General features: G+C 41.4%; 1 protein-coding gene across 1 annotated transcript in view; it reads right to left on the bottom strand.

The window, feature by feature from the left end:
• Nucleotides 1-15,027, bottom strand: part of EVPL (envoplakin) — a 49,008-nt gene that overhangs the window by 11,981 nt on the left and 22,000 nt on the right. Inside the window, exons 3-16 of the mRNA XM_066588187.1 lie at nt 11,762-11,861; nt 11,395-11,549; nt 11,063-11,186; nt 9,665-9,787; nt 8,758-8,796; nt 7,712-7,873; nt 6,857-6,964; nt 5,098-5,193; nt 4,455-4,727; nt 3,134-3,291; nt 2,518-2,615; nt 2,165-2,370; nt 1,418-1,596; nt 3-141 (exon numbers count right to left, since the gene is read on the bottom strand). Of these exons, the coding sequence (XP_066444284.1) occupies nt 3-141; nt 1,418-1,596; nt 2,165-2,370; nt 2,518-2,615; nt 3,134-3,291; nt 4,455-4,727; nt 5,098-5,193; nt 6,857-6,964; nt 7,712-7,873; nt 8,758-8,796; nt 9,665-9,787; nt 11,063-11,186; nt 11,395-11,549; nt 11,762-11,861 (1,960 nt within the window). The remainder of the gene's footprint in view (nt 1-2; nt 142-1,417; nt 1,597-2,164; nt 2,371-2,517; nt 2,616-3,133; nt 3,292-4,454; nt 4,728-5,097; nt 5,194-6,856; nt 6,965-7,711; nt 7,874-8,757; nt 8,797-9,664; nt 9,788-11,062; nt 11,187-11,394; nt 11,550-11,761; nt 11,862-15,027) is intronic.

Below are 15,027 nucleotides of genomic sequence, written 5' to 3'. Positions count from 1 at the left end.
ACCTGAATCTGGCTTGCATGTTCTTGGATGCCACTAGGTGAATACGTTATAACCCCATCCTCTGCCAAGGAATTCTCAAAATCTCTGATCATATCATCAGTCTTGGTAATCTGATGTTCTAAGTTCAGTGAAGCTTTAGCTCTGGAAAGGGGAGCATTGAACATATCATGAATATTAATATGCAAATGAGAGGTGGTACATTGCCTCAGCAGTGCCACCTATTACAAGGCAGCTTTCCTACACATCAATGGCCAACTTTTTAACAGGCTTTGTAACATGACTGGGAATATAAGCCAAAACCAGAGTCTTCTCCGGAAGGATAAGCCAGCCATTAACCTACTACACACTGACAAGGGGCAAGAACTTTGAAATAGTCTATTTGTACATGGTTATCTTTGGTTTGTATCCCCAGTTATGTTACAAGGCCTGTCAAAAGTTTGGACGTGGAATTGTAAGAAAGCTAGCCTCTTATAGATTGTGCTGCCAACGCATTGTAACATCTGCAATTTGCATACCAAATTTCCCAGAGGGGCATTACAAGGCCCTTTAAGTCTCCTCATGCCTACTAGGCAGTGTCCACAAGAAGAAACTTTTTTCACCCCCCAACCTAGCAGTACTATTGTAATTGCATCTATGAAGCTTTTATTATATATTCTATGCTTATCCATAGGTATGTCTCCAGAATATTCCATGAGTGTTAAATGAAAATTCTGAATATTTCCCTGGCTGTATATTATATGGGCAGCTCAGTGGTTAGCATGGTTGCCTGGCAACACTGGGGTCTTGAGTTGCAATCTGACAAAGGACATCATTTTCTGTATTTTTATGGGTTTCCCCCAGGTGATCTGATTACCTTCCACATTCTAAAAACATACCGAGCGTATTGCCATATGTAGTGAATAGAGATGAGCGAGCATACTCGCTAAGGGCAATTACTCGATCGAGCATTGCTCTTAGCGAGTACCTGCCCGCTTGGAAGAAAAGGTTCGGCTGCCCGCAGCGGGCAGGGAGCGGCGGGGGAGAGCGGGGAGATCTCTCTCTCCCTCTCTCCCCCCGCTCCCCCCTGCTCACTGCCGCAACTCACCTCTCACCCGCGCCGGCACCCGAACCTTTTCTTCCGAGCGGGCAGGTACTCGCTAAGGACAATGCTCGATCGAGTAATTGCCCTTAGCGAGTATGCTCGTTCATCTCTAGTAGTGAACCCACTGTGCAGTTTTTGCAGATTTTAGTGCAAACATGCTGCAGATTTCTTCCTATGCATTGCAAAGGGTAAAATCCATGCTGAGGATCCACAATGTTAGTTGACATGCTGCAGATTTAAAATCTATGTTAAGTTATTTAACATAAGGAAATTGGAGACCGGGACTGATATGCTGTGACTACTACAAGCACCCTGACACCGTAAACCCCCACTTACTCTTCTCCGTAGAGTGATGACAGGGTCTTGACATCGTTGTATTTGTTGCTCACGTTGGCCAGTGTTGTAGGGAGCTGTGTGGCTGATGGTCCTGATACTTTCTTGGTCAGGAAGTTTTCACATTCTCTTTTAGCCGCATCCTTGTCGGATGCTATCAGTTCGAGGTGCTGGGAAGTTGCCTGAGACAACAGGTAAATTGCTGTAATTGTGACTGCTCTAGTGGGTTATATATTTTTAGTCTATTTGCTTTATTTTCTACTTATATACAGGCAAGTTATGTTACAACAGCTTAATCCTACATTCTTGTCATGTCACTGGATTATGTGTACAATTCCAGTTGGGTGGGTGGCAAGGAAATTGGATTGTAAAGGGTTAACCCTTTCCAATCCCCTGTCTGATGTTTTCCTACATTTTGATTGAAGCTTGTACAGCTCCAATGTCAGAAGACGTCCGACGGGGTATTCTTACCATCTATTGCCAGCCACTCTGCTGTCGGAGCCTCTCTGGTGCACACACACTGGCTTTAGCCAGCAGGTGGCACTGTTGTATAACAGTGAAAAGTGAAAGCCTTTTAGGAAACCCTGAATCCAAAATTGTATTGGAAAGGGTTAATACAAATTGTGTTCGATTTTGTTATGAAAATGAAAAACTTAATAGAACACTATAGAAACAAAAAAAACATCAATATAAACAAGATGCAAATTGCACTAAACTATCTGTCAGCACTGAAGCTTTCCAATCACTCACCTCCTGCATCTTTAACCTTCCAGTTAGATCCTGGCTTGGTGAAGTTTTGTTCGTTGGGGTGCGTACCCTTGTCAGTACCTCCTGCTCAGTGTCTTGCAAGTCTCCATAGAGTTTGTTTAGCTTGTTAAGAAGCTGTGTTCCCTGAGGGTCCTCACTGGGGATACTTGATGTCCGAGCTGGCGGTACCGGAGGTCCACCCAATGGAGCTGTTGTGAAATATGACCACTGACACATTAGAAATCAGCAGCAGTATGCCCTTTCCCATAAATTGTATCATCAAAATCCCAGGCTCAATCTACCGACATGATTTGACTTTTTACATTGGGCATGTATTAGCTTGCATAGCATATTACCTGACTGATTGGGTTTTTGAGACTCCCGGGTACTTGACTTCAAAGCATTTTGCACCGCTACCTTTTTCTTCTTCAAATCATTTAATTCACCTTCCAACCTGAAAAACATTTGGGCCAGGGTCAGACAATAGGTCTGTAAAAGACATCATAGGAGAAATAATAGGTGAGCTTAGGAAGTTGTTGTACCACTATAGGCTAATGATTTTCATTCCCTGTGGACATGCCCAGTTCTTAGAAAACTCTGGGTATTAATTATTGATTACGATCAAGGGTAGGGTATGTTTTGAACCCAAAATGTGTATTTTTGGGGTTATTAATGAGACATTGAACAAATGTGTGCAATTGCTATGGGAATTTTTTTTCTATGCAAGGAATGTATTGTAAAAAGCAAGAGATTACAAATGACGTCTTTACAGCTGATTTATCTTGTAAAGTGATGACCAAATTGAATTAAAACAGGTTTCATAGTAGCCTGAGGACATTTGTGGACATTAGCCCCTAAGTGGTCAACTTCCGTTCACATTTTCCATCCTGCCCAGCAATGAACCTCTTGGTTTCCAGGACAAAATATCCTTTAAATTGGTCATTTTGCTCCCATTCATCTTGTAATACTCACCTCTTAACCCTTTCAGCAGAGTCCGAGTCTGGGCAAGAGATGACAAAACAAGCGGCTGGAGCATCCTTGGTTCCTCCATCACCAGAACCCTGCACAACCCAATTCTCTTTCTTACTGTTGTCCATCAGTGTGAATATATCTCCTTTGTTTATCTGGACCTAAAGGAGAGAGAGGTGGCTTATTATAGTGTTTCTCAACTCCAGTCCTCAAGTCCCCCATAGGTCGTGACTGATAATTATGTCATATGTGCAATACTATGGAAATCCTGAAAACTTGACCTATTTGGGGGACTTGAGGTAGTTGAGAAATTGTTCTGTAGACTATCTTCATTCATTCCAATCTGGACCTATATCTGCTTGATTTCACATATATTAGTATTATGTTATTAATATCTTGGCTTCATCTACCTTTATTCACTGTATGAGTCAGACTTATACTGCAGTTTCTATATTCAGTGATATATAAAAACTGCAGAAGACAGTGCAAAACTGTAACTAAACCCTACTGCAATAATGATTATCAGCAGAAAATGTATGCATTCAAGTGGAAAAAAATTGTCGCCTAAATGTGTCCATAGTCTTTAAAATTGATGGCCTGTCGTTGAGATAGGCCGTGACTCTTAGATAGGTTGGCAATCCAGCTCTTGGTACCCCAACTGATCAGTTGTTTGAAGGTCTCCTTCGTTGCTTACAAGACACAAGTCCCTACTTTTAGCAGTGACTGTGCCTGATAATGCACCCCACTACAGCTTAATCCCATTCACTCGAATGGGACAAAGCTGTGGGAAACTGTAATACCAGGCAAAGCCTCTACTAAAAATATGCAGCTCATAGGCGAACTCATCGGCTTCTTTAAACAGTTGACTGTGGGTGTGCCATGTGTCTGACCCCCATGATCTAATCTTGACGGCCAAGGATAGGACATCAGTTTTAACCCTTTCCAATCCACTGCCTGACCTCTGAAGACATGATGATTTAAGGCTGTACAGCTCCGATGTTGGAAGACATCCGTCGGGGTTCTCTTACTGTATATTGCCAGCCTCTCTGCTGTCGGAGCCTATCCAACGTGTCACCTCATGCAGTACTGGCTTTAGCCAGCAGATAGCGCCGTTGTATAACGGCAGAAAAAGAATAAGCCCCCTAGGAAAACCAGGATACAAATTGGATTGGAAAGGGTTAAAGAACTGGATAACCTCTTTAACAGTAGGGTAAGAGTCATATTAACCTACAAATAGTTAGTGACTTCTGTTCTGGCACAACATAACTGACATGTAAGTATTTTTCAATTCTCACAAAACTAAAGAATAAGATAGGAAACCTACATCTCCTGAGTCCCAGTCACAGATAGTCTCCAAAGTAATTGTCTCCTTTACTTTCATCCTCCTCTGTTTGATGGGAATGATTTCCGGTGCTCTTTGCTTGAGATCAGACAAGGCCTTCTCAGTCTGGACCAGCTGCTTGTCCTCCTTCTCCAGCTGTAGGAGGAGGTCACTTACTGCCCCCGGGACCTGTGTGTTTGGCTGGGAGTATTTGGTGTCCAGGGTTTCCCTCACAGTACCCAGGGTTTCAGCCACCGCGTCTGCATCATCGTGAAACTTTACAAAGAAGGTGGAGACAATTTGTTAGTTTTCTTTATATACAGGATACTACTGCATTGATAGTACATCTACTGTATCTGTTGTATATGTTCAGCTTTACACTTTGTTTCATTCATTTTATTGGCCCTTCACATTTTTCCTATACATAGAGTATATTTATTCCGCAAATTCAAGTCAAGTCAAATACAACATTTTTACTTGGTTGTGTCAGGTGCTTACATCTTTCCAAATACAGGTAAGTCTATGGCCAAACAGAGAGCAGATCACAACGACTATGTGAACGAAGCATAAAACTTTTAGATTGTTTCAAAACAAACTTTTTTGGCTAAAGTGCAGTACAAATCTCAGTAGCATTGACACTTTTTACCTTCTTGTAGTCTTCGGCATTCTTTAGATGGTTCTCTTGACAGATACACAAGTTCAAAAAGTTCTGCCACTCTCCTTTCAGCGCTTCATCATGGGCCTGAGACACAAATATTAATGATATATAGTTAATGACTAGATTTTTCCACAGTGAAATGTGAAGGTGAAGCCTGCATATACAACACTGGACCATTGAGGCCAGCAATTAGCTACTGTGGTCATGTGGATGTATGACAGGTCATGGCTGCAGCAAACAAAGACCGGAGAGGAATTTAGTTTTTATTCTATTCCCTGCTATTGGGTATTTTTTTTTATTTTTCCTAAACAGGTCCTTTAAGTCCTGCACTATCCTAGACTTCTAGAGTCAGTGACATTAGCCCCTTTACTGCCTTAGACCACCAGGGACTCATTTTATCTAAACTTGGATGTGTCTTCTAGTCCAAAGAATGCACTTTGTACAATATCTATAGTAAACTGCAATACCATATAGAGAACCTTTCTCCTCTTAAATTAAAGGGTTTTTCACAGAATATACTTTTGTTGCCTATCCGTTGGATAGGCGATAAAAGTCTGATCAGTCGGGGTCTCACTACTGAAACCCACATCGATCCCGAGAACCATGTCCCCCTCTTCATTTCACTGCAAGCTCTCTTCACCCATCCACGGTAAAGTAGAAATTGAATGAGCAATGGTTGAGCATGCATGGTGACACTCTATTCATTTCAGGGGAGTGATGGAAATAGCTTGGTACAAGTATCTACTTTCTCCGGCAATGCCATTGAAGATCAACAGATTGGCACCGTGCATGTGCGACTGTCACTCCATTCAATCTCTACATCACTGAGCTAGGTGAAAAGAACCCGCAGGGATATGAAGAGCGGTACACAAGACTTTGGTTCTCAGTGTAAGTGGGGTTCTCAGCGTTGAGACCCCCACTGATGAGACTTTCATCACCTATTCTATGGTTAGGTGATAAAACATAATTCTGGTACAACCCCTTTAAATTGTTCTAATGACAATTTTGCTTACAATATTGTATCAAATGTTTGCTAAAAGGCCAGATGGGATTATACCTGTAACCATGGCAAGGGAACATCCACTATGCCCAGAGGGAAGAAGGCTCCTTCATAAATAAAGAAGGGGATTCTTTACTGTAAGAGCAGTAAGACTATGGAACTATTGCTGTATGCGAATGATATGGCATATACTATACAATGCACCTGGTTGGAAGGGTTCTGTCAATCTCGCAATACAGATCAGTACAGTATGACTGCAGTGCTGTGACCCTCACATTGCCTGAATGTGCCTTGCTGGTTCTGCAAGGTGGTAACAAATTTGTTGAACATGTACAAGGAGTCACATTGTACCATATCCAGAAGTTTATCCAGCATGACAAATCACTGAGCTACTGTACAATGAATATAATCCTGACCCAAACCACATTGGAGGGTTTTTAGCCATTAATTGTAATGTACTCCTATATCTAAGACTTCAACGGTGCCAAATATTCTCCTGGTGGCAACAATTGGTATTATTTTTTTTCTTCGAGAAATCTAAACCCCCTAACCCACTGACTATATACACACCAACTTTTATTTGGTTCTGCCCCATTGTTTTCTCACTAGAGACCTCTGAACACCTCCAGTTTAATTATGATTACCCCGTACCTGAGAGTTTGGAAACAAGAAAAAACTTTTGTGCTCTTGCACTTTAGGACTTGCAGAGCTGCCATTGATCTGGGCGGTGATTGTTTAGTGGCTTACCTGGATGCAGCTGGCAGCTGGGTGCTTGAGCTCTATCATTCTGTCTCCATCATCTAGCAGGTTGTTCACCGTCTCCTCCTGGGGCAGCAGGTCTTCTCCCTTAAAGCGCTGCAAAGATTAGATAAATTCCACTTTATTTATTGTCCTATTGCAAAAAATTGCCCGCACTTCTAGAATTCTTTAACTTAAAAAGCCCCATATTTAAATATTATAGTTTTCAGTAGAAGCTGGACTGATATAAGTGGGACTTACTGTGTGCATGTAGCATCCACTATGCCATGTGTCATAGACTTGCACTAAGTTGTAGGTGTTCCTGTAGTTTGATATGTAAAATCGGACATTCGCACTACCAAAACTATGTGTGAAGTCTCAGCCGCCTTGTGCTTCGGTCCTTCTTGGGGACATATATGCCTATCATGGAGGGTCAACTTGAACTTGCAAACCATCATTTTTCATTTTTTGAGGGCAGGTGCAATACTGTCAGATCCTCGTTGGGTTTTTCCAATGTGGATCTGAGGGTTTTATCCACAGCAGAAGTGGGGATTTTTATGCAGATCTGCATAGAGATGTAGGCAAATCCACATATGGCCACCCAACATGGTTTACACACCAAGAATTGACATGTCAGTTCTTTTTTATCCAAAATCTCCATGTGCAAAAATCCACGACGTCTGAATATACTGATTTTTATAACATTTAATAAAATCCTAAAATAGTGCAGAATTGGGTGCAGGAAAATCCTTTACTGCAGTGAAATTCCAGCATGTGAACGAGGCCGTACATTTCCTTAACAGATTTAATAAGCATTTCATGATATATCCTGAGTGCTAAGCATGTAGACTGAGAGATGCTCACCTCATATTGTCGGCGGGTGCCGGACACATCAGGGATTTGATCACTCCAGTCCTGTTTAATAATCTTGTTCTGTTCATCACTCAGGTAGAGCAGCTCCTTGGTGCATCCGTGTAGGTGGTTGTACAAGCTGCCCAGGTGCCTGCCCCGCCATGCTGATTCTTCCTGTAATCGGTAATAAAGCTAAAGGTCATTCCAGATACTTCAAATCTAATAACAGTGAATGTTCGACCTTCTATACCGTAAATAAGTACAACATTCTGTGCTGATTAATTTCCTTATATATCTTTGTAACAGTGGAACTCTGATTACACTTTTTCCTATAGAGCCCCATATCCCCTGAATAGACATAGATTTGGACATAGGCATAATCACTACCTTCAGCCACCACTAGATGGAGCTTACAGCATGGTGTTATAGCGCAGTATACAGTAAGCTCCCATACTCCCTCTAGTGGTGACTGCAGGTAGCCAGTATATTATCTATTTGAGATTTCAAACTGTGTTGCTGGAAAACTGACCTCCACTTGCTATAAAGTTATAATAAAAATGTATCTGCACAGAAATTTAGACCTAAAAACAAAACTGTATTTTAAAAAAATGGATAATTACTTGAAACCTAAAATAAGTTTCTCTTTTGTGCTCCAAGACCATGAAGTAGATTAAGGGTGTGGCTAAGACTTGAGAGTGATTAATAAGTGTGTCTCATTGTCAAATTATTCATAATTTCAGCATTATGGTAACTGTATATATGTTTTTATTCTGCTCACATTACAAATGTTGGGATTTTTGGACTGTCTGGGAAATGTGCGCCAACATATAGGACAGTTAGTTGCTATAAGGATATTTGTAGCCTATGCAGGTAATCTCTGCCGTAGGCAGATGGTTCTCTTTTTACGTGTATGGATAAATACATGAAAAATTGTAGATAAATCTGTAGAAACTTTTTTAGATATTAGTTAAAATTATGTGAGATATTTAGCATTATTTGCTTGTCGGGTTCCTTGTCAGTGTCAACGTGTAGTGATGATACAGCAATCCCTTCCTTACCTGTAGGCTGCGGTACTGGTTCTTAACGGTATTTTGATCCTGAAAAATCAATTAACATAAAGTGCACATCAATGCATAGCATCAAAAAAAGTACATACACTGTGCATGGTGGGTCTTCAGTCTTTTATGTTATATAGGTGATAAGCTCATATCTGCTATCAGTGCATTATCAATGGAGATCCAGCCTGATAACACTTCAGCGCTATTACGACTTTAGATTTAATTAGACAGTAACTTTTCAAACACCCTGCGCTTATATGATAATAATTAGAAAAACTGCTATTCACTTTATTTACCTAAAACAATGTTTTTGTCCCGAAGAGTCCCTCTAAAGTGGTACCTCCCCTCCCCCTATGCTGTTGTCCTTTGTCTGTCACATGATTGACAGGGTACACTAGCACCTAAAGCAGGGGATGAGTCATAATGCTTATTGAACTGTCTAAAGAGAGGAGTTGGAAAGAGAGACAATCACATTGGGCATGGATGCTGGAGCTAATGCTGAGATATCTGCTGCTGTTTATATACATGTATACTATTACATTTTGTTGTACACTCCTACATAATCGGGATATGTCTGTGTGTGTTACAGACAGTTACAGAGCAGGATCTGCAGTTCTCTGTGTACAGTCTATAGAACACAACACACATATTACAGCAGCTCCTCCCACCAGTCCCGAGAGGATTGAGAATCAGATGTATACCCTACAGAGGGAAAAACTAGTGAATAATCCAGGATGCTAGTTATACAATAGGCAAAAAGAGTGTTGTTCCTCATGTATGTATATTACAGCTTGTTCTGCAAAGGTATGCTTTAAGCTGTAACCCTGCACCAACTTCAGAACTTCTGTTACTGTGAGCTTAAAACTGAAGTAATATTCCATAGTCTGCAATAACTAGAAATAACTACCTGAGGCAGGTTGCGTATTTCTGTCCCATACTCGTCAATTTCTCTCTGCAGAACATTGTGTTCTGCAATTTGACATTCCACATCTGCTAGGCTGGGTCCGTATGCAGCGCTGTCTATTGCTGACTGGAAAAAGGATAAAATGGACATGAAGAAAGCCGTAATAGAGTATGGTTATGTATAATTTACACACCTTTCCCCATATTGCATTTACTATGCCATATCTGGTACCTAACATGTACAAGAACAAAGCATTCTGGTAATTCTGCAATAGGTAAATGGTTCTCTGATAAATACATGAAAATCATAGATAAATCCGCAGAAAGCTTTTTAGATATTAGTTAAAATTCTGTGAGATATTTTGCATTATTTGCTTGTCAGGCTCCTGGTCAGTGTCAACATGCAGTGATGATACAGCAATACTTCTCCATATATTTCCTAGACTCACAAGTTAGTTGTCTAAGGATAACCTTCAATTTTACCCTGTCCTTCAGGCCACAAACCCAAGCCCTTACTGCCTTGACTCTCACCATTCTTCTTTCGTCAATGTCGAATCAACTTAAATATTCCTCCATGCCCTAATCACATCCCACCTAAACTACTACAACATCTTTTTCCATGGCCTTCAATCCATCCTCAACTTTGCTGCCTGGTTAATCCTCCTCTTCCCTGGTTCTTCTGCCTCTCCTGTCTGACATTCCCTTGACTGGCTACCCATTGCACAGTAAATTAATTTCAGAATACTGACAATGACATACATACAGTATAAAGCTTTCCACAGCCTTCCCCTCCATATATCTCTGCTCTTATTGCCTGATACCTCCGCACATCTCAGGTTCTCACAAGGCCTCCTTCTCTGCTCTCCTCTTGTCTGCTCTTCACACAACTGACCCCAAGATTTCTCCCAAGCATCCCCCATACACTGGAACTTACTTCCCCAAATGACCAAACTCTTTCTCACCTTCCAAACCCCAAAAGCAACCCAACTCTTCAGAAAAACCTACAACCTGCAATAACTCTGTCTCCATGACACAACTGTACAAGCAGCTCATACCCTCATATTCTCCTTCTGTCACTCGGTAAAGGTGATTTCACACCTACGCCCGTGGTTCCGCTTGCCTACTGCGCTTGGGGAGCATAGAAGGGGACTCCCCATGGCCAAACGGCTCCATATTAGAACAGAGCCGGATGGACCGCGTTGACTATAATGGGGTCTGTTCACTTTCTGCTCAGCTGCCCGGATCTGCGACAGGACCTCCGACCAATGCAGATGTGAAGCTCATATTTATTGTTCTTGCTTGTTTTTGCTTGTTATATATGTATTTAAACTCCTCTGTATTTCATGCGCAGCTCACGTGAATCTGTCTAAAATATACAATATATAATCATTTCCAGTTGTACCTTTTTACTACTTAGGATCTGTGGCCAGTTGACTTTTGGTTCAGCGGGTACAAGATTAAATTGCTCGTACACCTCTCTGTATTCTGCACACTCAGCTGTAAGTCGCTCATGGAGTTGGCGGATGCTGGAGATAAGGTGTAAGGAATAAAAATAACCAAAAATATCTACAAACAGCACAAGCTTCATAAACCAATGTTTTCTTATAAATTATGGACACTTTCCACCCTTTCCCAAATTGTTCTCATGCTTTTCTATCTATATTTCTAGCATGCATCACCAATATAGTTCTCTATCTGAACCTCAACAATCAGATGACGTCACTTTTGTCTTACTCCTTGTCTATCTCATGGGCTTGTGGATGTCCATATCTTTTTGCTTTGTCCACATCAAGGAAAAGATCTTTAAGCAGGAGCTCGGAGTCCTTCAGGTTCTTTGCGTTCTCATGCTGATGTTCAAATGACTTCTTCAGAGTGTAATTACTAGCATCCTATCAAGAAAGAAGAGAAGAAATGTTGGAAGACGTCATTGGAGTAATCCATGACCAATGTTTTGGCAAGATGGAAAGTTATTCTCCATCCACAGGATAAGAAATAACTTTCTGATTAGTGGTTCTGACCAATGAGACCTCCAACAATCACAAGATAATGGGATGGTCAAGCATGCGCATTACCAGACTATTCATTTAGATCATATTCCTACCTGCTTCAGTTTTTGGTGAGTCTCCAAGATATATTTTTCCACTAGGTCTGCATTGGTCTGCATGCGAGAGATCAACATGGAAAGTTCATTGGCAGTTGCCCTAGAGAAGTGGGAGAGGTCGCAGTTAAATATGAAACATATAAAGAAGAGGGTATCAGGGTAAATACATAAATAAAACCAACTTAGATTTAAAGGGGTATTCGCATCATACACACTTATGGCATCTCTAAATGATCAGTGCCTGATAGATGCAAGTGTCACCACTGGGACTATTACCTATAGGGAGCAGTGCTTGGCTCTTTCCTTAAAGGGGTTCTGTCATTAGAAAAAAAATCAATGCTTAGCTATTCCTCCCCTGGCAGCCTTCCTACCACATCTTCTCCTTGCCGATCTTCTCCTGGCTCGTCCAGTCCCCAGGTCAGCTCACCTGCAGCTGGCCGGATCCTCTTTTTCCTATAACATTACGTGCATTCTCTGCATTCTCCTTCCTGCAGGTCAATGTACGCTACGTCACTAGTGACATAGCGTTCACTGCCTAGTAGGGAATGCCGAATCCTATGCCGGCCACGGCAATAGTATATGAACACCCGCGGCGAGAATAGCCCGGCATAGGATTCGGCATTCCCTACTAGGCAGTGAACGCTATGTCATTAGTGATGTAGAAATACATTGACCTGCAGGAAGGAGAATGCCGAGACTGGACGCTACATAACAAGAAGCGGATCCGGCCGGCTGGAGGTGATGTGACCCGTGGGACTGGAGGAGCCAGGAGAAGATGCGGTAAGAAGACTGACGGGGAGGAATAGATAGGTATTGAGTTTTTTTCTAATGACAGAACCCCTTTAACTCTTATAGACTATAATGGAGAGAGCAGCGTGGAAAAAAAGTACATACAATTAAAATGACATGACTTAAAAGAAAATGACTGTGATTAAGCCAGCTTCACAACACAAGCTGAAGGATGTAGTGCTATAGATCACTTGATGCACTGTCACATATAACAATGAACCATCACACCTAATTCATATTGTGCAGCATTATTGATGGAAGATGGCTGCTGACTCATGGGACAATGCTCGTAGGCAGCGGCTTTGGAAAGGAAAACAGAGAACAGTAATTATGCACCTGATAATGATGAAAGAGATGTCTTGTTCCTTCATCTAGCCTCTAATTTTTTACTACTTTTGCACAATAAAAACACATTTTTAAAGAAAAACAATTAACCCTTTCCAATCCACTGTCTGACGTCTGAAGACATTCTGATTAAAGGCTGTACAGCTTCGATGTTAGAAGACGTCCGGCAGGGTATTCTTACTGTATATTACTGGCCGCTCTGTTGTCGGGGGCCTCTCCAACATGTCCCATACCGCAGTACTGGCTCTAGGCAGCAGATGGTGCTATTGTATAATGGCAGAAAGAAAAAGCCCCCTAGGAAACCCTGAGTCCCAAATTGGATTGCAAAGCGTTAAATCTAAATTCTAGGCCCCAGAACATTTTTCCGGCAATGGAATTATGTGATGACTTGTTTATCAAAGGAAGAGTCACGTTTTTTATTGGTACCATTTAGAGATACAGATGACTTTTGGATTGATTTTTATTATGGTTTTTTAGGAGGCGAACTAAAGGAAAATAGTAATTTTGGCGTAACTTTTTAAAAAATCATTTTTATAGCTGTCACCATGTGCAATAAATAACAAAATAATTTAATTGGGTTGTTATAATTGTGGTAACACCTATTATGTGTTGCTTTCTAAAAAGATTTTGGGGTATATTATCCATTTAAAATGTTGGGTTTTTTTAGTGGGGAAAATATATATTTTTTAAACTGGATTTTTGTTCTTTAAACAAACTTTCTTGAACTTTTTTGACACTAATTTTAGTCCCTCAAGGGTACTTGAAGATGTGATCGTTCGATCGCTAGGATAGTACACTGCAATACTTATGTAGTGGATTCTACTAAGCCTAAGACAGCAGTTTATTAGACTCTGCAGGAGGCGGGATTTAATAGACTGAGTTACATGTTAAACATGGAGGCTTTCGGCTGCCAGAGTAACCCATTAGTACCTTGTGATCGCATTACAGGGTGTTGATTAGTGACAGAAAGAGCCCCTCCCCCTGTCATCTGCTTATGGCACCATAACTTAAGTTTATAGTGCTGTGGGGATGTAACGGGTTCCCTATAAATAGAGAATAACTCCACACAAGTAAGCGTGATACGGGGTGGGGCCATGAATCCCACCCCTATATTGCGCTCCCCACCATGTGAATTTCCTTCAGGGATCCCATCACTTCAGTGATGAAGGGAACGCTGTCAGGCGCGGAGGAGGTTCACTGAGTTTCAATGAGAGACCATGCATCGCATTGCGTGCCCCTAGCATATTGAAAACAATGGCCGATGCCAGTGCACGCCCAAAGATAGCGAATTTGGGTGCAGATCCGCACCAACTATTGATGACCTATCTTATCATTAGTCCTATAAATCCCCTTTAACAAGAATCATAGATAGTTTAAAGGCATCATGTCATCTAGATTCTCTTGTTAATGTGAACCAAATACTGATACATACTCTTTTTTTAATCTGTTTATATTGTCTGCCTGTACCTTTTGTATGTTATCTTCTGTAGGTGATTATGGCGCAGCCATCTCTCCTGAACTCAATGTGCAGAGAGGAGGAGGAGGTTAGCTGTGACCATCACCTATAGTGAATAGTGGCTCCTGTGTTATATTGCATTCTAACCCTGCCTGTGATGATAATAAAATTATTACCAAGAAGTAATCTGCAGAACAAGAAGATTTCAAACTATTATTAGGCTTAGGGTTTCTCTACACGGAGTGAGTAATCGCTTGTCCGAGTGACTGATAGCAAAGCCGTTTACTTTAACCCTTTCCAATCCAATTTGTATCCTGGTTTTCCTAGGGGGCTTACTCTTTTTCTGCTGTTATACAACAGCGCTATCTGCTGGCTAAAGCCAGTACTGCATGAGGTAACACATTGGCTAGGCTCCGACAGCAGAGAGGCTGGCAATATACAGTAAGAGAACCCCGACGAATGTCTTCCAACATCAGAGCTGTACAGCCTTAAATCATAATGTCTTCAGAGGTCAGACAGTGGATTGGAAAGGGTTAAAATACAACCAGTTTCCACATACAGATAACTCATTTACATTTTTTGTTTGCTTGATCGTTCAGTCGTTTAGGGCTCTGCACCAGTGAATGGGAACGATTGAACGATCGCTGTTTAAACGCAAAAAATTGCGAATGAGCGA

The sequence above is a fragment of the Eleutherodactylus coqui genome, chromosome 13, assembly GCF_035609145.1.
Source record: "Eleutherodactylus coqui strain aEleCoq1 chromosome 13, aEleCoq1.hap1, whole genome shotgun sequence".
Lineage (NCBI taxonomy): Eukaryota > Metazoa > Chordata > Amphibia > Anura > Eleutherodactylidae > Eleutherodactylus > Eleutherodactylus coqui.
The sequence above is the reverse complement of the archived record's forward strand: the minus strand, read 5'-3'. Positions and strand labels throughout refer to the sequence as shown.